Source organism: Macaca thibetana, chromosome X (assembly GCF_024542745.1).
Source record: "Macaca thibetana thibetana isolate TM-01 chromosome X, ASM2454274v1, whole genome shotgun sequence".
Taxonomy (NCBI): domain Eukaryota; kingdom Metazoa; phylum Chordata; class Mammalia; order Primates; family Cercopithecidae; genus Macaca; species Macaca thibetana.
Window position 1 is genome coordinate 46793142 of NC_065598.1, and position 21422 is coordinate 46814563.

At 46.7% G+C, this 21422-nt stretch overlaps 2 protein-coding genes and 1 pseudogene across 7 annotated transcripts in view; 1 reads left to right on the forward strand and 2 right to left on the reverse strand.

Moving 5' to 3' along the window:
* The window catches only part of NDUFB11 (NADH:ubiquinone oxidoreductase subunit B11), a 477292-nt gene that overhangs the window by 813 nt on the left and 455057 nt on the right, over positions 1-21422 (reverse strand). For 2 of the 3 annotated variants that reach the window (XM_050775766.1, XM_050775765.1), the window contains exon 2: positions 1429-1657. In XM_050775766.1, the coding sequence (XP_050631723.1) occupies positions 1429-1635 (207 nt within the window). In that variant the 5' untranslated portion in view covers positions 1636-1657. The remainder of the gene's footprint in view (positions 1-1428; positions 1658-21422) is intronic. The other variant, XM_050775767.1, reaches the window with a different exon arrangement.
* RBM10 (RNA binding motif protein 10) overlaps positions 1678-21422 on the forward strand; it is a 40554-nt gene continuing 20809 nt past the window's right edge. For 2 of the 4 annotated variants that reach the window (XM_050775573.1, XM_050775574.1), the window contains exons 1-2: positions 1678-2488; positions 4972-5113. In XM_050775573.1, the coding sequence (XP_050631530.1) occupies positions 2419-2488; positions 4972-5113 (212 nt within the window). In that variant the 5' untranslated portion in view covers positions 1678-2418. The remainder of the gene's footprint in view (positions 2489-4971; positions 5114-21422) is intronic. The other 2 variants (XM_050775575.1, XM_050775576.1) reach the window with 2 other exon arrangements.
* Positions 11688-13415, reverse strand: LOC126946757 (inositol-tetrakisphosphate 1-kinase-like; annotated as a pseudogene).

The window sequence follows — 21422 nt, forward strand, 5'->3', positions numbered from 1 at the left end:
AAGCATAGGAAACTGCTATTTTTATAGGTCACAAATAGTTGAATACTGGCAATTTCTTATGGCTCAACCTAATGAAATAGCCCCCTACACCCAAGTCATCCTCTATCCACTTACCTTGCCTAACTTTGTCTTCACATCCTCTCTTCCTTCCTTGTCTCTTTCTAGCCTATGTTTACCTAAGTAGCACACCTTCCCCATTCTCTGTATATCATACATTGTCACATTATACTATCTATTATACTACTCTGTATTATTGTTTTTTAATATTTTACGTGTTTATTTTCTGTCTTCTGCACTATCATGTAAGCTCTATGAGAGCATGGGCTTTGTCTGATTTCCACACTGCTGTATCCCCAGGGCTCTGAACTGAGCCTGGCACACAGCAGGCCCTCAATACATATTTACAGAATGAATGAGCATCCTATACATCCAAGCCCCTTAACCAGAGATTAGTATTGCTGAAGTACTTACTATGTGCCAGTCTTTTCACATACACAAACCTCACAAAATCTCAGTGTGATGAAACATGGCAATAATAACACATTCTAGTGCTGAGTACATACTTACGAAGTGCCAGCTGCTGTTCCGACCATTTTTACTCATTTAATCACATGAGGCAGGTGGGGTGTCTTACTTTTTAGGTGTCCTATTACTGTTCCCATCTTACAGACAAAGAAACTGAGGCACCAAGGGTTTATGCCACCAAAGTCACATGGGTAGGTAACTGTCAGTGCTGCCTGATTTCACAGCGTCTGCTATTAATACAGCACAGCAGACCTGGTAGCCCTAAATTCAAATACCAGTTCCACCTCCACCATTTATTCAGTTATGTGAGCTAGGGCAATCTACTTAACAGCTCTGTGCCTCAGTTTCCTTATCTGTAGGATGAGTATAATAATAGTGCCTACCTCGAAATGGGGTTTGTTTTGAGGATAAGATGAGCTAATGCACATCAAGTGTTTAGAACACAGATGGGGCCCAGAGCGGTGGCTCCTGCCTGTAATCCCAGCACCTTGGGAGGCCGAGGCGGGAGGATCGCTTGAGCCAGAAGTTCGAGACCAGCCTGGGCAACAGAGCGAGATCTCGTCTCTAAAAAAAAAAGAACACAGACAGCAACGAGCAAGTACCATATCGGTGTTTAGTATTATCGTTGTTGTACTACTATATTGCTTCTAATGCGTTTTGAGCGCTGTCCACTTGAAGCGTGATTTCTGTCTGCAAAATAAAACCAGTCCTGCCTCTGGTCCTGGAACGCGGATATCCACAGATAAAGGAGGAACACAAGATAGGCAAAATTCCCAAGTCTTCTAGGCTTTCGCCGGCCGCGCAGGCCTCTACTGCCTAAGAACGTCCTCTACAGCGCCCCACCTGCCGATCCCGGATTGACCCCTTCAGGGTTCCGTCCCCCCCCACCCCCCCGCCTCTTACCTTCTCATACAAGTTTTGGTCTTCGGGTTCTGGGTCTTCTTGCCACTGTGTGGTCGGTTCCGGGGCCCGCTTTCTCGCCACAGCGGACGGGGCGACCACAGTCCTGGAGAAGCTAGATTCCCAGCGGACGCGGGCGGCCGGGAGCCCTCGCGTTGCCGCTGCCGCCAAAAGACGGCGAGCGCTCAAACCAAACAGCCCAGCCGCCATGACAGATGGTGCTGCAGGGTCTGAGGGGCGGGGACGGAAATGCGACCGTGCGCAGCTGCAGTGGGTGAGAGCGCGACAATTATCGCTCCGCCTCCGCCACGCTATATAGGTCCCAGATCTGATTTTGTTTTCCAGTGAGGCGGGGCGTTGAGCAACCCTCTTTGCCTCCAGTTGTCGTGGCTTCGTGGGGCCAACCATTCTCTCCCCCTTTCGGCCAGGCTGAGAAATTTCTTATTGATGGATCTGCTCATTTCCTGGATAGGAAGAAATCGGTGACATTGGGTGGATATAGTTCCCAGCCAATCGCCCAGAGTTCCCTCGCCCTTTCGGGAAAGAGGTGGAGCTTCCGCTAGTCTTTCATCTTCAAAGGAAATCAAGCTTCTAAAAAGCGGGCCCTGCCGGATTGGCCAATAGCTACTTCTTTTCTCCACTAGGGGAGCGTTCGCACGGGTGTGGGGAGGTGTGGGGAGGTGGCCAGCGCTTGCCAATCAGAGGAGGCCAGGGCTGTCCCCTGGCGGGCGGTGACCAATCGCCGGGGCCGGCCAGAGCGCGCTTCCTTAGTAGGTGGATGGTGGTCGGAGCGCCGACTCCCTTCTCGTCGTCGCCATTTTGAGCTGGTGACTGGCCGGCTGGGAGTAGGCGGCAGTGAGTTTCCTTGGGAGGGCAGCGCGCTTGGCGCTTCTCCCCTCCCCCCGATCTGCCTGCAGTCTCGGACTTGGTAGTTGCGCGCTCCGGCTCCGGCTGAGCTGGGAGAGTTGGAGGAGGTGGCGGCGGGCCGAGGTGATGTCTGGTAGCCCTCCCTTGACAGCCCGGGCCGAGAAGGTGAGCGTCGACGCTGGTCGTGGGGGCGGAGGTAAGGGGCCCGGGGCGGGGACGTAGAGGAGGCGCGAGGGCGGACTTCGGGTCGGTGGGATGCGCGGAACGGAGGGGTTCGTGCAATGTCTCTACCCGGGAGGGTTTTTTTTTTTTTTTTTTTTGGTGGTTTTTTTTTTTTTTTTTTTTTTTTTTTTTGGTGTGTGAGCAAAGGCGCGTGCGCGACTGGGACATGGGATGGGTGCGTGCGGGTTGGGGGAAGGGAGGGACGAATGGGAGTGGGCTACTGTGGATCACTGTGTCGGCTACACCGAAGTTTATCAGTGGGGAAGCGGTTGTCTGCGACTTGTGCATAGGAGAGGGGATGCTGCTCTGTGTTACTCTGGTGTTTATCGATCCATTGGGAAATATTCTGTGATTCTGGTCTTTATTCCTGGGGGATCAGAGGGAGGATGTGGCTCTGGTCTTTACCCTTTGAGGGAGAGTGTCTGTGACTCGGATCCTTATCCATGGGGCGGGGCTTGGGGGACGACTGTCTTGTGATTGACCCTAACCCACTTACTGGGTGGGGAGGGGGATGCAGGGAATGTGTGTGTGACTCATTGCCCCTTCTTTTGGGGAGTTTGTGAGAGTGACGCTCATCCATGGAAAGGGGACCTAGTGTGTAATTGTGGTCCTTACTGTGGATTCCTTCTGTGATGTGGGCCCGTAGTTATTTGGGGCTCGTGTCTGTGACTGGCCCTTGGCTGTGGTGGATGTTACTGTGTGACTCTGGCCCCTTTGCCAGAGTCTCTTGAGGGTTTTTGTGCTCTCAGCCGCCAGTGCCTCTGGTGTGATTCTAACTCTTGCCCACCTGGGAGCAGGTAATTCGGGTTCCCTGTGGCTTGAGGAGGAAGAGAAAGTTGGAATGTGCGTGTGTCTGTGTGTGTGTATGTGCACGCGCATAGAGCAAAGGCGTGGCAGCAACCTAGTGTTGGGCAGGTGCTATTTTTGCCTGGCTTTACCTGATTCCTGTTCAGAGGGTGGAGCCTGAAGATCTGGGATTCATCCTGACCTCTGGCTGGGTCACAGGGTTCTCAGGACTCCTTGAGTTCTCACCACAGCCCTGAGGGTTGGATGAAGTGGCTGCTGCTCCATCCCAGTAGAAGAGCACGGTGGTTCAGAACAGCCTCCAAAAGGGCCCCTTTTGCCTCTGGAAAACGGGCTTGAGCCCTGGGGAGGGAATCACCTTGGGACCTGGCTGCATATAGGAGACAGGGCTCAGGGCTGAGCCAGTTGCTGTGTGAGGGCCAAGGCTGTGTTGGCCAGGAGCCCAGGGAGGTAGCAGCTGTCTCGTTGCCAAGTTAGCCCCTTCATACACACCCCCAAGAACCTTTCATGGTCTTTTGCTGCCTTATAGGGGACAGCCAGCAGCTTGTTGGGAGGATGAGATGGTCCCTTGGGGCCCATGGAAGGAGGCTGGTGGGTGCCTGGGGCCCCCATTATTGTGAAGTCTTGCCTGATGTGCTGAATCTCAGGCAAGACTTTCAGCCCTGAGAGTATCCGTACGGCCACCCTGGGATGCAGCCCCAGGCTTGAATTTGTCTACCTGTCTTAGGTGGCAAAGCCCTGATCACACCGTGGGTGGCCCCGCCAGGTCTCTCTGCAAGATGCCCCTTGTCTGCTGAAGTCTTTGCTGTTTTCTTTATTTATTATTTTTTTTTTTTTTTGAGACGGAGTCTCGCTCTGTCGCCCAGGCTGGAGTGCAGTGGCCGGATCTCAGCTCACTGCAAGCTCCGCCTCCCGGGTTCGGGCCATTCTCCTGCCTCAGCCTCCTGAGTAGCTGAGACTACAGGCGCCCGCCACCTCGCCCGGCTAGTTTTTTGTATTTTTTAGTAGAGACGGGGTTTCACCGTGTTAGCCAGGATGGTCTCGATCTTCTGACCTAGTGATCCACCCGTCTCGGCCTCCCAAAGTACTGGGATTACAGGCTTGAGCCACCGCGCCCGGCCGTCTTTGCTGTTTTTTTTTTTGAGACGGAGTCTCGCTCTGTCTCCCAGGCTGGAGTGCAGTGGCCGGATCTCAGCTCACTGCAAGCTCCGCCTCCCGGGTTCACGCCATTCTCCGGCCTCAGCCTCCCGAGTAGCTGGGACTACAGGCGCCCGCCACCTCGCCCGGCTAGTTTTTTGTATTTCTTAATAGAGACGGGGTTTCACCGTGTTAGCCAGGATGGTCTCGATCTTCTGACCTAGTGATCCACCCGTCTCGGCCTCCCAAAGTACTGGGATTACAGGCTTGAGCCACCGCGCCCGGCCGTCTTTGCTGTTTTTTAAGGCAGTGGGCTCTAGCCTCATGTTTGCGGGGAAAGGGAGGAGCAGGCCAAGTAGGGGCTACCTTCACACTGTGATGCACAGGAGTGCTGGGAGCTAGAAGACAATGTCCCTGGGCTAAGGGGCGGCAAAGAGCCTTGACAACGAGGGTTTCTCAAGGAGGCCTTCTCTGTCCCAACTGTTTTGACCCCTTTTTTCCCTCTATTCTCCGCAGAGTCCCTGCAGGAAGCATCACCCAGGCTGGCAGATCATGGTAGCAGCAGCGGGGGTGGCTGGGAAGTGAAACGGAGCCAGCGGCTGAGGAGGGGCCCCAGCAGCCCCCGAAGGCCCTATCAGGACATGGAGTATGAAAGACGGTGAGTTACCCGTTCCCAGCCTCCCAAACAGCCTAGGCTTGCCTCTATGTGAGAATTGATCCAAGAAGGTGCTAGGTTGGGGCTTCTGGGTAGAGGAAACAGCAATAGCAGATGAGGAGTTTCTTTTCAGCAGACATGTATTTGGCACCTGTTGTGAGCCAGGACTTGTGCTGGGCTCTGAGAGTGCAGTGATGAATGAGACATGAAATTGTATCCTTCTCAGTACTCATGGTGTCGCAGTGAGGCTATGCAGTTAACAGGTGGGAGGTTGAGGTTGGGGCTATAGCCTGGGGTATGAGGGATGGGTGGGAATGGCACCATCAGAGTCAGGATTTGCCCAGTACCACTAGGGAACAAGTCAAGTTAGATAGTGGGAGATTCCAGGGACAGTATGGGCTACAGTTGGCATGATACTTGCTTGGAATGGATACTCTCAGATAGTTATTTCTTCAGCTCTGCTATGAACAAGGAATAGCCAGAACACTGGGTAAAATACAGAAATCCTGAGTAAAATTCAGTGATCCCTTGCCATCCAGGTGATTCCGAGGCAGGTAACCCAGCCATGACACTTGAAGATTGCCTAGAAAAGCAGACTTAACTCTCCCAGAAAGCCTCTATTAAGACTCAAGAGTCGATAGCTTCATAAAAAGAGAAAATAATTTTTAAAATGTCTTACAAAGGGTTTCTTCTACCACCACCCCTTTTAAAAATGTAGAATTGTAATATTTTGTTTTCTGAAAAGTGAGCCCAAATTTGAGATAAGGTCATCACCTAGTGTTATTCAGTCTTGGCTTTCATTAGAAATGTTTTTTGAAAGACATTTGATTTTGGATGGTATTCACTAGAAGTGCACTGTGGCCATTTCTGAATTTGAGTAGCTGACATACATACTTTGTTCAAACTTTATTACCAAGTAAATCCATTGACTTTTAAAAGCCCTCAAGTGCAGAGGTTTGAATTCATCATACTTTCCAGTTCAAGGTAGGTTTTTGTCATAGGTCAGCACAAGGCTTCCTCTTGCCACGTTTATTTTTTCATTTTATTCCCAATTCGCACCTCTGTGGGCAGCTGCTCTGTGTGTTTGATATGTATCCTTCTATGATACATATCATAGAAAATGTATCAGATTTATTATATACATTGTTTTCATATAAATGTATCATAGATACATGTGTCATATAAATATACATACATATACAAATGTATCATATAGATACATGTATCATATAAATATACATACATATATAAATGTATCATATAGATACATTTTCATAGAAAATGGAAATATGAAGTGTTGTTTTGAGCGACTGTGTTTTCAGTTGACACACATGGCATAGTGCCACAGTTTTCATTTTGTTTCCTGAACTTTGTATTACTTAGAGTGGGAGGTTTTTTTTGTTTTTTGTTTTTTGTTTTTTGTTTTTTGTTTTGAGACAGGGTGTCTCTGTGTTGCCCAGGCTGGTCTCAAACTCCTGGGCTCAGGCAATTCTCCTGCCTTGGCCTCCCAAAGTGCTGAGATTAAAGGCATGAGCCACTGTAACTGGCCAACAGTGCTGTTTTTTTGTTGTTGTTGTTTGTTTATTTTGAGACGGAGTTTCACTCTTGTCGCCCAGGCTGGAGTACAATGGCACAATCTTGGCTCACTGCAATCTCTGTCTCCGAGGTTCAAGTAATTCTCCTGCCTCAGCCTCCCAAGTAGCTGGGATTACAGGCGTGCACCACCATGCCCGACTAATTTTGTATATTTAGTAGAGATGGGGTTTCTCCATGTTGGTCAGGCTGGTCTCGAACTCTTGACCTCACGTGATCCTCCCAAAGTGCTGAGATTACGGGCATGAGCCACTGCACCCAGCACAGTGCTGTATTTTTGACATCTGTCTGTATTGCCGTGTGTATGTTACTGCTTTGTTTCCAGTTGCTGGCAAGGGCATCATGGGGCATGTCTACTGCATTTTACTTAATAATTCCCCGAAGAGTAGATGCCTGTTGTTAATTTTGATGTGCTGACATCACTTTTTTTTTTTTTTTTTTTGGAGACAGAGTTTCACTCTTGTTGCCCAGGCTGGAGTGCAATGGCACAATCTCGGCTCACCGCAACCTCCACCTCCTGGGTTCAAGAGATTCTCCTGCCTCAGCCTCCCAAGTAGCTGGGATTACAGGCATGCACCACCACGCCCAGCTAATTTTTTGTATTTTTAGTAGAGATGGGGTTTCTCCATGTTGGTCAGGCTGGTCTTGAACTCCTGACCTCAGGTGATCCACCTGCCTCGGCCTCCCAAAGTGCTGGAATTACAGGCGTGAGCTGCCGCACCTGGCCCACCCTATAGCGCTGTATCTTTACATAGACACACACACACATGCACACACAATTTTTTTTTTAATCGTTTGAGTTGGTGGCAGACATGCCTTTTTTTTTTTTTTTTTGAGTCAGAGTTTCACTCTTGTTGCCCAGGCTGGAGTGCAATGGTGCAATCTCGGCCCACTGCAACCTCTGCCTCCTGGGTTCAAGCAATTCTCCTGCCTCAGTCTCCCAAGTAGCTGAGATTATAGGCATGCACCACCACACCCGGCTAATTTTGTATTTTTAGTAGAGACAGAGTTTTTCCATGTTGCCCAGGCTGGTCTCAAACTCCCGACTTCAGGTGATCCGCCCGCCTCAGCCTCCCAAAGTGTTGGAATTACAGGCGTGAGCCACCGCGTCCAGTCTGACATGACCTTTTAAGTCTGGCAGCATGTATGTCCTAAGAACAAAGGTGTTCTCTTCCATAACCACAATATACTTATCAATATCAGGACATTTAACAATTATATAGTACTTTTATCGTATATAAAGCCCATATTCAGATGTTATCACTCTTCTCAGTAATGTCCTTTATAGCGGTTTTCCCCAACCCAGGATCCAGTCCAAGATCATGTATTGCATTGAGCTCCTTGTCTCCTTTAATCTGAAACAGTTATTCTATCTTTGTCTTTTATGACCTTGTCATTTTTTTTTCCTGAACCTATGGATTATATTGAAAGCATGTTTTAAGGTTAGTTGTTTTGTAGAATGTCTCTCAGTTTGGATTTTTTTATGCTTACTCATGAGTTTTTGGCAGAAATGTTAGTGATTTATGTATATTTTTAAAACCTTGTTAGATTTTATTAGCTGTTGTATCATCTAGGATATCTACACCTGTATTTATCAGTGAAGTAGTCCAATAATTTTATTTTCAGTATTTATCTGGCATTGGAATCAAGGTAGCCTTATGACATGAGTTGGGCAGCCTTTGTTATTCTCTCTTTATTGGAGAAACTTGTAGAAGAATTATCTGTACCTTGAAAAACTTGGTAGAACTTACCTTTAAAAGCATCTGGAGGCTGGGCGCAGTGGGCCAAGGCAGTTGGATCACTTGAACCCAGGAGTTTGAAACCATCCTGGGCAACATGGCAAAACTCTGTCTCTACAAAAAATACAAAAATTAACTGGGCATGGTGGCAGGTGCCTATAGTTCTAGCTACTCAGGAGGCTGAGGCAGGAGGATCACCTGAGCCTGTGAGGTTGAGGCTGTGGTAAGCCGTGATCATGCCACTGCACTCCAGCCTCAGTGACAGAGTGAGACCCTGTCTCAAAAAATATAAAAGCATCTGATGAGCTGGTTTTTGATTACCATTTCATCTCTTCTGCCAATTTTAGCATTTTATATTTTCTAGAAATACTCATTTTGTGAAGATCCTCATATATGACGATTCAGTCCAGCATCCTAGAAATGCTTTATAAAAGGGGTATGCCTTTGGAAGGTGTTTGTTCAGAGTGCTCTGGTGGCCAATTAAAAGTATTCCTTTCTATCCAAATATGTTCCCTTCCTGAGTTTAGATAGCAAGAGTTCATACCTGAATTTATTTAGTTTGGATATTGAATGTCAAGAGAGTTCAGGATAATTTCATCTGAAAATTTATAAATGTATTCGTATCTGTTCAGTTCTTGATTTTTTTTTTTCCTTTTTTTTGTTTTTGTTTTTGGAGATAGTCTCACTCTGTCTTCCAGGCTGGAGTGCAGTGGCATGATCTTGGCTCACTGCAACCTCTGCTTTCCAGGCTCAAGGGATTCTTGTGCCTCAGCCTCCTCAGTAGCAGGAATTACAGGCGTGTGCCACCACGCCCGGCTAATTTTTGTATTTTAGTAGTGACAGGGTTTCACCATGTTTGCCAGGCTGGTCTCGAACTCCCTACCTCAGGTGATCCACTCGCCTCAGCCTCCTGAAGTGCTGGGATTACAGGCGTGAGCCACTGTGCTGGCCCCAGTTCTTGAATTTTGATGACTACAGTTCAAATCGATTGTATCAAGAACCTTAAAACTACTCATACCACTAACAGTGATTTCTTCTCCAGGCATTTACTGTAAGGAAACAATTTGGGGCCAGGTGCTGTGGCTCACGCCTGTAATCCCAGCACTTTGGGAGGCGGAGGCAGGTGAATCATGAGGTCAGGAGTTTGAGACCACCCTGGCCAACATGGTGAAACCCCATCTCTACTAAAAATATAAAAAATTAGCTGGGCGCGGTGGTGGGCGCCTGTAATCACAGCTACTCGGGAGGCTGAGGCAGGAGAATTGCTTGAATCCAGGAGGTGGAGGTTGCAGTAAGCTGAGATCGTGCCACTGCACTCTAGCCTGGGCGACAGAGTGAGACTCCATCTCAAGAAAAAAGGAAACAATTTGGGTTCCAAGCTGAGTTCATTGGAACAGTGACTTCATTTTGTTCACAGCAGTATCCCTATCACCTAGAACAGTACTTATCATATAGCAAATGTTGGGTTAATATTTCTTGAATGAATACATGAACAAGTAATTGTTTAAAAAAATGGAAATCCACATTTTTTTAAAGAGACAGTGTCCAGTGGTGTGATCATAGCTCACTGCATCCTCCAGTTCCTGGGTTCAAGCCGTCCCTCCTGCCTCAGCTTCCCCAGTAGCTGGAACTACAGGTGTGTGCCATAACATCTGGCTTTAATTTTTTCTGTGGGGTCTCGCCGTGTTTCCCAAGCTGGTCTCAAACTCCTGGGCTCAAGTGATCCTCTGCCTCAGTCTCCAGAGTATCTGGGATTGCATGTGTGGGCTACTGTGTCTGGCTGTTCACATTTTTGAGCACTATTTGCTTGTGAAAAGGTATAATGAAGTGGTAGTTTTCATTTTTACTGTGTCTCATGTTTTGTATATTTTTGTTTCATCAACTAAGATGCACTGTAACATATCTGAAATCTGGATATATTATCAATGGTTTGTCATAGTTTTGTTAGCCATACATTGCCTTTTAGTGGTGCCTAAAATAAAGGTACAGTTGTGAGGTGATCTTAGAGTTGATGAAGCATAGTATGCAGGTAGGCCTAATGGAGGAAGATGGTACTATAAAAGCAAGAAGTATTTTTTTTTTCGTAATGACCGAACGCTGTTCTGTGGATGACCTACCCTTTCCTTTAAACACGATTCTCTCACTTCTAACTCCAAACTTGCTCAACTAATCCTTAAAAATAAACTTGAGGTGGAATTTGAAAAAAAAAAAAAAAAAAGGAAACCAACCAAAATGTTTGGAAACATGTTTAATGGATATTTGCCCCATTTGTTACTTATCTTTATGGTGTTTTCCATATTTTAGTGTGAAATTTCAAGCATGTAGCAAAGTTTAAAGAATTTTACAATGAACACCATATATACCCATCCACTAGATTCTTTTTTTTTCTTCTTCTTTTTTTTTTTTTGAGATGGAGTTTCGCTCTTACTGCCCAGGCTGGAGTGCAATGGCACAATCTCACCTCACAGCAACTTCCACCTCCCGGGTTCAAGTGATTCTCCTGCCTCAGCCTCCCAAGTTGCTAGGATTACAGGCATGCGCCACCACACTTGGCTAATTTTGTATTTTTAGTAGAGACGGGGTTTCTCCATGTTGGTCAGGCTGGTCTCAAACTCCTGACCTCAGGTGATCCGCCTGCCTCGGCCTCCCAAAGTGCTGGGATTACAGGCGTGAGCCACCATGCCCGGCCCACTAGATTCTACTATGAACGTTTTACCATACTTGCTTTATTACATATTTATTTCTAAGTTTCTCGTATTTTTTACACTCTATAGAGATTTATAATTTTTACAAAGCCAGATTTATTCATTTTCCTTTTATGACTGCTGGGATGTGGCTTGCTGAGGAAGACCTACCCCACTCTTTAAAAGATACATTTTTTTCTTATGATTTCTTTCTAATATTTATTTTCTTTTTTTTAAAGTTCAACTTTTATTATAGATTAAAGGATGCACATACAGGTTTTGTTTTGTTTTGTTTTGTTTTGTTTTGTTTTTTTAACTCAGTGAAGAAGTCTGCACAGCAGGAATCAGGTGGGATGGCCCTTTTCCCCAACGCTGGACTACTTGATGTTCTCTTCCATCTTCCCTCAACCCTCATTTAGATCATGACGTCAGAAAATCAGGTTAAAAGTTAAGAAAAAGAATAATCAGATCATTGGGGATTCTCAGTAGTAGCAGTGCCGTTGGGAGCTGCTAGCCCAGCGGGTATGCCCCATGCCACCCCTCTGGATCTTGGCTCCATGGCTACTGGGAGGAGGTCTTGTTGGCCAGGGAGGCCACGCAGTGCTGCTAGAAGCTGGGCGACATGCTAGCAGTGCAGCCAAGTCTTGGGTGCGGCAGCTTGGAGGTACCACCCGCATAGGCGTTGGCCTTCCAGGGTGCGTCCTGGCCCATCATGCTGCTGCAGCAGCCGGGGCTGGCGCTGCATGTCCGCTCGCCTGCTAGGCTGCCCACCGGCTTAGCCAGGAGCTTGCTGTGCCTCAGCAGGGCCACATCCCCCATGGCTGCTGTGGCTGTGCTCTGGTCTTGCAAAATGGTGGTGATGTGGTTCCGGAGGTCTTTGAAGAACTCGCTCACACCCTTGTAGCCTGTGAAGGCGCTGATGTCGATGACGGCATGCTGCCCCATCTGGTTGTTGATGATGATGTCGGTGCCGAGCAGCAATATTCCCAGCACCTGCCACAGGGCCTGGGGGAGTTCCCAGATGATCTTTTTGCTCGGCTGCTCTTGAACAGACCAGACCCCTCAATCTTGTCCACCTCCGTCAGGACCAATGATGACTCCGGCTTTGACTCCTCGTGGCTATTGAGGAAGATGGATTCGCGGTCACATTGTGTCCGTGGAGTTCTTGAGCAAGGGTCTCTGGACCACAGTGTAGGACTCGCCGACCATGAACACCTTATACAGAACGGTGTTGTGGTTGATGAAATTCTAGACCACACAGGGTGACTGGATGCCGTTCAGGCTCTCCTGATTGAATGCAATAGCCATCTTGTGAGAGTTGGTGCTGTGAGCCAGTCTGGTTTTGCAAATAAACAGGAAAGCCAGGCCATTCTTCTCCAGTAGCCACATGGTGTCATCCCCGCACAGGCCCCTCCATGAAGGGCAGTGAGTAGATCCTGCTATCTTCCATGTAGACCTCAATCTTCCAGATGAGCTTGCAGGACTTGGAGCGGTCAAGCAGGGTTCTGATGGCAGGGGAGGAGTCCAGGACGATGGTTTCAGGGTGGGCATCGATGTACTCCTGAAACCTGTGCACCAGCTCCAGGGACTGGCTGTCATTCTGGTCGGCTTCAAGGATGACACTGGTCAACTTGTGAATGATGAATTCCAGGGGTCCCTGTTCCTCAGTTGGCGGCTGGCTGAGGTTCAGCTGCATGACTTCTTTTTTTTATTTTTTATTTTTTTGAGATGAGGCTCACTCTGTCGCCCAGGCTGAAGTGCAGTGGCGTGATCTCGGCTCCTTGTAACCTCTGCCCCCTGGGTTCAAGCGATTCTCCTCCCTCAGCCTCCCGAGTAGCTGGGATTACAGGCGCTTGCCACTGGGCATGGCTAATTTTTCTATTTTTAGTAGAGACAAAGTTTCACCATGTTGGCCAGGCTGGTCTCGAACTCTCGACCTCAGGTGATCCACCCGCCTCGGCCTCCCAAAGTGCTGGGATTATAGGCGTGAGCCGCCGCTCCTGGCCTCAGCTGCACTTCTGTCCCTCGCTTCCTGCACAGCTCCGCCAAGGCCTGGAAATTGAGCTTCTTGATATTCTTCTCACGCAGCCAGTAGCTAACTTTCTTCCCTTTCAGAAAGGTCTGCCATCTTCCTCCTTGGGCAAGGAGCCTGGGTCCTGAGGAAATCGCCCATAAGCCGAGTCTGTTGGCCAGTGAGCGCTGGGAGTATGCGGGTACCCCCTGGTGGCAGGGATGTGGAAAGGGCTGGGGTGTGGGATTAGGGCCACCTGGTGTCACATTCTCTACCATCCCCCTCCCCGCCCCTGCCCCAGGCCGGGGTGGCCCTGACCCCCAGCTGGAGCTCACGGCCCACATACAGGTGGTTGTTGTTCTTTTTTTCATATGCAGTTTCACTCTGTCGCCCAGGCTGGAGTGCAGTAGGGCGATCGGCTCACTGTAACCTCCGCCTCCCTGGTTCAAGCAATTCTTGTCCCTCAACCTGCACAGTAGCTGGGACTACAGGTGTGCACCACCACACCCAGCTAATTTTGGTATTTTTTAGTAGAGACAGTTTCACCATGTTGCCCAGGCTGGTCTCAAACTCCTGACCTCAATGATCCTGCCCCCTCGGCCTCCCAAAGTGCTAGGATTACAGGCATGAGCCACCGCACCTGACCCGTACAGGTTTTTTACATGAGTAAATTGCGTGACACTGAAGCCTGAGGCCCTGTTGATCCCATCACTCAAGCAGTAAGCTTAGTTCCCAACAGATGGTCCTTCAGCCCACGCCCACCTTCCCACCTTCCCGGTCTAGTGATCCCCAATGTCTGATGTTCCAATATTTACATTCATGTACATTCAACGTTTAACTCCCATTTGTAAGTGAGAACATGCAGTACTTGGTTTTCTGTTTTTGTGGTAGGTGGCTTAGGATAACAACCTCCTGCTCCATCCATATGACTGTGACAGACATGATTTTGTCTTTTTTATGGCTGCATAGTATTCCATGGTATATATGTACCACATTTTTCTTTATCTTTTCCACTATTGATTGGCATTCAGGCAGATTCCATGTCCTTGCTGTTGTGAATAGTGCTGCAACGGCCAGGCGCAGTGGCCCATGCTAGTAATCTCAGCACTTTGGGAGGCCAAGGTGGGCGGATCACCTGAGGTTGGTAGTTCAAGACCAGCCTGACCAACATGGAGAAATGCCATCTCTACTAAAAATACAAAATTAGCCAGGCGTTGTGGCGTGTGCCTGTAATCACAGCTACTTGGAAGGCTGAGGCAGGAGAACCTTTTGAACCAGGAGGTGGAGGTTGCAGTAAGCCAAGATTGCACCATGGCACTCCAACCTGGGCAACAAGAGCGAAACTCCGTCTCAAAAGAAAAAGAAAAGAAAAAAAGTGCCGCATTGAACATATGGGTGCATGTGATAGAATGAATTATTTTCCTTTGGGTATATACCCAGTAGCAAGATTACTGGGTCGAATAGCCAAAGCAATCCTAAGCAAAAAGATCAAAGCCAGAGGCATCACATTGTCCAACTTCAAACTATTCTATAAGGCTACAGTAATCAAAATAGCATGGTCCTGTGCAAAAACAGACACATAAACCAGTGGAACAGAGTAGAGAATGCAGAAATAAACCCGCACACATAGAACCATCTGATCTTTGACAAAATCAACAAAAGTAAGCAAGAGGGAAAGGACTCCCTGTTCAATAAGTGGTGCTGGGATAGGTGGCTAGCCATATTCAGAAGAATGAAACTGGACCCTTACCTCTCACCATATACAAAAATTAAGATAGATTAAAGATTTAAGGCCGGGCGCGGTGGCTCAAGCCTGTAATCCCAGCACTTTGGGAGGCCGAGACGGGCGGATCACGAGGTCAGGAGATCGAGACCATCCTGGCTAACACGGTGAAACCCCGTCTCTACTAAAAAATACAAAAAACTAGCCGGGCGAGGTGGCGGGCGCCTGTAGTCCCAGCTACTCGGGAGGCTGAGGCAGGAGAATGGCCGGAACCCGGGAGGCGGAGCTTGCAGTGAGCTGAGATCCGGCCACTGCACTCCAGCCTGGGTGACAGAGCGAGACTCCGTCTCAAAAAAAAAAAAAAAAAAAAAAGATTTAAATGTAAGACTTCAGACTATAAAAGTCCTAGAAGGCCAGGTGCGGTGACTCATGCCTGTAATCCCAGCACTTTGGGAGGCTGAGAGTTCAAGACAAGCCTAACCAACATGGAGAAACCTTGTCTCTACTAAAAATACAGAATTAGCCAGGCATGGTGGTGCATGCCTGTAATCCCAGCTGCTTGGGAGGCTCAGGCAGGAGAATCACTTGAACCTGGGAATCACTTGAACCTGCGGTGAGCCAAGATTGCACCATTGCACTTCAGCCTGGGCAACAAGAGTGAAACTCTGCCTAAAAAAAAAAAAAAATCCTAGAAGAAAACCTAAGAAATGCCCTTCTTGATACAGGGTTTGACAAAGAATTTATGGCTAAGCCCCCAAAAGCAGTTGCAACAAAACCAAAAATTGACAAGTTGGACCTAATTAAAGAGCTTCTGCACAACAACAGAAACTACCAACAGAGTAAATGGACAGCCTAGAGAATGGGAGAAAACATTCACAAACTACGCATCTGAAAAAGGTCTAATATCCAGAATCTACAAGGAAGTTAAATCAACAAGCAAAAAGCAAAAGTTCCAGTTAAAAAATGGGCAAAGAACATGAACAGATACTTCTCAAAGGATAACATACAGGTGGCCAACAAACATGAAAAAATGCTTATCATCACTAATCATCAGAGAAATGCAAATCAAAACCACAATGAGACACCATCTCATTCCAGTCAGATGACAATTATTAAAAAGTAAAAAAAAAAAAAAAAAAATTGGTGACGCTGCAAAGAAAAGAATGCTTATATACTGTTGGTGGGAATGCAAACTAGTTCAGCCATGGGAGAAAGCAGTTTTGAGATTTTTTTTTTTTTTTTTTGGAGAGAGAGATTTCTTTAATATTTTTATGGTTTCTATTTGGGGATTTAAGTTTTCACCCATCCAGAGTTTATCTGGCATAAGAAGTAAACAACTTTGTTTTCTTAGTAGGCAACACTTTTCTGTAAAGGATCAGATGGTAAATATTTTTGGCATTGCATTGCAAGACCATCTCTGTTGCAACTAAACTGAAAGCAGTCACGGACAATTTATGAATGAATGAATGAATATAGCTGTGTTCCAGTAAAACTTTATTTATTTAATTAATTTATTTTTTGAAACAGGATCTCGCTGTGTTGCCCTGACTGGCTGGAGTGCAGTGACGCGATCAGAGCTCACTGCAGCCTCTGTCTCCCTGGCTCAGGGGATCCTCCTACCTCAGCCTCACACACTGCTAATTTCTTTTTTTCTTTCTTCTTCTTCTTCTTTTTTTTTTTTTTTCTTTTCTTTTCTTTTTCTAGTAGAGACAAGGTCTGACTATTGTGTTACCCAGGCTGGGTCTGGAACTCAAGGGTTACTCCTGCCTTGGCCTTCCAAAGTACTGGGATTACATATGTGAGCCACTACACCTGGCCTCTACTAAAACTTTATTTAAGGAGACTGGATTTGGTCCACTGGCTATAGTTTGCTGATCCCTAGGCCAGATATTTATTGTAACTATTATTTATTGACTAATTCATTTTCCCCTTGTTAGTTTGAAATATAACCTTTGGCTTATACTGAACTTCCATGTGTGTTTTTGTATGCTGTAGATTCTATGTCACTGATCTGTCTATTCATGTTTTAATTCATTTACCTTTATGATGTTTTTTGTTTTTGTTTTTGTTTTTTTGAGAGAGAGAGAGAGACAGAGGGGTCTGGCTTTGTCACCCAGGTACAGTGGTGCGATCATGGCTCACTGCATCCTTGACCTCCTGGCCTCAAGTGATTCTCCTGCCTCAGCCTCCCAAGTAGCTGGGGATACAAACACACACCACCATGTCTAACTAATTTTTGTATTTTTTTGTAGAGATGAGGTTTTGCTATGTCACCCAGGCTGGTCTTGAACTCCCGGGCTCAAGCGATCCGTCCACCTCATCCTCCCAAAGTGCTGGGATTAGGGGCATGACCCACTGCCCCTGGCTTATCCTTTGTTTTTTTATTTTGTTTGTTTGTTTGGAGACGGAGTCTCACTCTGTTGCCAGGCTGTAGTGCAATGGCGCGATCTCAGCTCACTGCAATCTTCGCTTCCTGGGTTCGAGAGATTCTCCTGCCTCAGCCTCCTGAGTAGCTGGGATTACAGGCACGCGCCACCACACCCAGCTAATTTTTGTATTTTTTGTAGAGACGGGGTTTCACCACGTTGGCCAGACTGGTCTCCATCTCCTGACCTCGTGATCCGCCCACCTTGGCCTCTCATAGTACTGAGATTACAGGCGTGAGTCGCTGCCCCCAGCCTATCCTTTGTTTTTTTAAACAGTGCTACAGTAACTTTTTTGTACATGTGCAAGTATATGTATACTTTAAATTCCCAGAAGTAGAACTGTGGGTCAAAGGGTATGTAGATTTTTAGTTTTGTCAGCTGTTGCAAAATTCTCCTCCATAAGTATTATTCCATTTTTTTTTTTTTTTTTTTTTTGAGACGGAGTCTCGCTCTGTAGCCCAGGCTGGAGTGCAGTGGCCGGATCTCAGCTCACTGCAAGCTCCGCCTCCCGGGTTCACGCCATTCTCCGGCCTCAGCCTCCCAAATAGCTGGGACTACAGGCGCCCGCCACCTCGCCCAGCTATTTTTTGTATTTCTTAGTAGAGACGGGGTTTCACCGTGTTAGCCAGGATGGTCTCGATCTCCTGACCTCGTGATCCGCCCATATCGGCCTCCCAAAGTGCTGGGATTACAGGCTTGAGCCACCGCGCCCGGCCGTATTATTCCATTTTTAACTCCTACCAGCAATATGAAAGTGCCTGTTTTCCACACAGCCTTGCTGTTTGTTTTCAAACATTGGACTGTTGTAAATCTGTTAAAATAAAAATGTTCTATCAAATCTTCCTTACAGAAGAATTCTAAATAATAGTGATTATTGTATAGTACAATATAGTATTTAATAGTTATTATAAATAATAATTTTTATGTAATTCCAAATAATGTAGATACTCCCTCCAGGAGGTAGAACACAATTACCCTCCTTTTGACTGGGCTGGTCTTGGGAGACTCACCTCTAAAGAATAGAGTATGGAGGCCGGGCGCGGTGGCTTATGCCTTAATCCCAGCACTTTGGGAGGGCGAGGGGGGTGGTTTGTGAGGTCAGGAGATTGAGGCCAGCCTGGCCAACATGGTGAAACCCCATCTCTACTAAAAACGCAAAAATTGGCTGGGGGTGGTAGCGGGTGCCTGTAGTCCCAGCTACTCAGGAGACTGAAGCAGGAGAATTGCTTGAACCCGGGAGTCAGAGGTTGCAGTGAGCTGAGATGGTGCCACCGTACTCCAGCCTGGCAACAGAGCGAGACTCCATCTCAAAAAAAAGAAAAAAAAAAAGAATAGAGTATGGAAAGAGAAATAGAGAAATTTTACAGGGAAGAAACCTGGCAGACACCACCTTAACTAGGTGATCATGGTTAACATCACCAGAGATAAGTCATGTTGTTATCATGTACTCTCTTTTGTGATATGATCAGAAGGGCATCTCACTATCTCCCTTCTGTTGTATGCTTCTCCAAAAAAAAAAAAAAAAAAAAAAATCCATAATCTCAAGTCTAATCATCAGAACACATCAAACAAAACCAGTTAAAGGGCATTCTACAAAATACCTGGCCAGTGCTGTTCAAAACTGTTAAGGTTGTTAAAAACAAACAAGGACAGACTGATAAACCTTCACAGGCCAGAGGAGACTGAGGGAATGTGACAACTACATGTAATGTGATATTTAGGATTAAATCTTGGATCAGAAAAAGGGTATTAGCGAGAAAATTGGTGGAATCCTAATATAATCTGTAGTTTAGTTAATTCCTTAGTTTTGACAAATTTGCCCTAGTTTTGTTAATATTAGGGGAAGCTGGGTAAAGGGTATACAGGGATTCTTTGAACTTTTCTGTACATGTAAAATTATTTCAAAATAAGTTTGACTTCATCAAAATTAGAAACTTTTGTTTATTTTTATTTGTTTTATAGCAATGAGGTTCCGCTATGTTGCCCAGGCTGGTCTCAAACTCTTGGGTTCATGTGATCTGCCCGTCTTGGCCTCCCAAAGTGCTGGGATTACAGGTGTGAGTCCACCATGCCTGGCCAAGATTAGAAACTTTTGGAAGTCTCTCTCAACCTATTCTAGTTCAGGGACTGCTAGTAACAACAACAAGAGATGAGAAACTTTTGTACTTCCAAAGACACTATCAAGAAAGCGAAAAGACAGCCGGGCGCGGTGGCTCACGCCTGTAATCCCAGCACTTTGGGAGGCCGAGACGGGCGGATCACGAGGTCAGGAGATCGAGACCATCCTGGCTAACACGGTGAAACCCCGTCTCTACTAAAAAATACAAAAAACTAGCCGGGCGCGGTGGTGGGCGCCTGTAGTCCCAGCTACTCGGGAGGCTGAGGCAGGAGAATGGCGTGAACCCGGGAGGCGGAGCTTGCAGTGAGCTGAGATCCGGCCACTGCACTCCAGCCTGGGCGACAGAGCGAGTCTCCGTCTCAAAAAAAAAAAAAAAAAAAACAAAGAAAGTGAAAAGACAACCCACAATGGGAAAACATATTTGTAAATCATATATCTGGTAAGGGATTAACATCCAGAATATAAGAACTCTTACAACAACAAAATTACCCAATTTAAAAATGGGCAAAGGGTTCATGACCAGCCTGACCAACATGGTGAAACCCCTGTCTCTACTAAAAATACAAAACATCAGCTGGGTGTGGTGGCAGGCGCCTGTAATCACAGCTACTCGGGAAGCTGAACCTGGGAGGCGGAGGTTGCAGTGAGCTGAGATCGTGCCACTGCACTCCAACCTGGGTGACAGAGTCGGACTCCATCTCAAAACAAAACAAAAAAAAAAATGGGCAAAGGACTTGAATAGACATTTCTCCAATAAAGATATACAAATGGCCAGTAAGCACATGAAAAGATGCAAAATAACAAGTGTTGGTAAGGATGTGGGGAAATTGGAACCCTTGTGCAACACTGGGTTGTATGTAATGTAAAATGTAATGTAAAATGGTACAGCTGCTGTGGAAAACAGTTTGGCAGTTCCAGAAAAAGTTAAACATAGGATTACCATGTGATCCAGCAATTCCACTCCTAGGTACATACCCAAAAGAATTGAAAGCAATAATTCAAACAGATACTTGGACACCAGTATTCATAGCAGCATTATTCACAATGTCCAAAATAACAAAGGGGTGGAAGCAACCCATCTGTGTATAAAGAGATGAATGAACAAAATGTGGTGTGTGCATACTACAGTAGAAGAGTATTATTCTGCCATACAAAGGAAGGAAATTCTAACATATTGCCTTGTGGATGAACCTTGAAAACATGCCAGGTGAAATAAGCTAGACACATAGGGACAAATATTATATGATTCCAGTTATATGAAGTACCTAGAATAGGCAAATTCATTGAGACAGAAAGTAGAATGGAGGCTGTGGGGTGGGGTGAGAATTGTTTAATTGGTACAAAGGTTTTGTTTGGGATGATGAAAAATTCCTGGAAAAGGTGATGATTGCATAACATTGTTAGTATACTTAATGCCACTGAATTAGATAATTAAGAATGGTTGGCTGGGTGCGGTGGCTCATGCCTGTAATCCCAGCACTTTGGGAGGCTGATACAGGTGGATCACCTGAGGTCAGGAGTTCGAGACCAGCCTGACCAATATGGAGAAACCCTGTCTCTACTAAAAATACAAAATTAGCCAGTGGTGGTGCAGGTCTGTAATCCCAGCTACTCGGGAGGCTGAGGCAGGAGAATCGCTTGAACCCAGGAGGTGGAGGTTGCGGTGAGCCGAGATTGCGCCATTGGACTCCAGCCTGGTCAACAAGAGTGAAACTTGTCTCAAACAAAAAAAAAAGTCTGGGCGCAGTGGCTCACACCTGTAATCCCAGCACTTTGGGAGGCCAAGGCAGGTGGATCACCTGAAGTCAGGTGTTCGAGACCAGCCTGGCCAACGTGGTGAAACCCCATCTCTACTAAAAATACAAAAATTAGCTAGGCATGGTGGCACACACGTGTAGTCCCAGCTACTCGGGAGGTTGAGGCACAAGAATTGCTTGAGGCCGGGCACAGTGGCTCACGCCTGTAATCCCATTATTTTGGGAGGCCGAGGCAGGCGGATCACGAGGTCAGGAGTTCG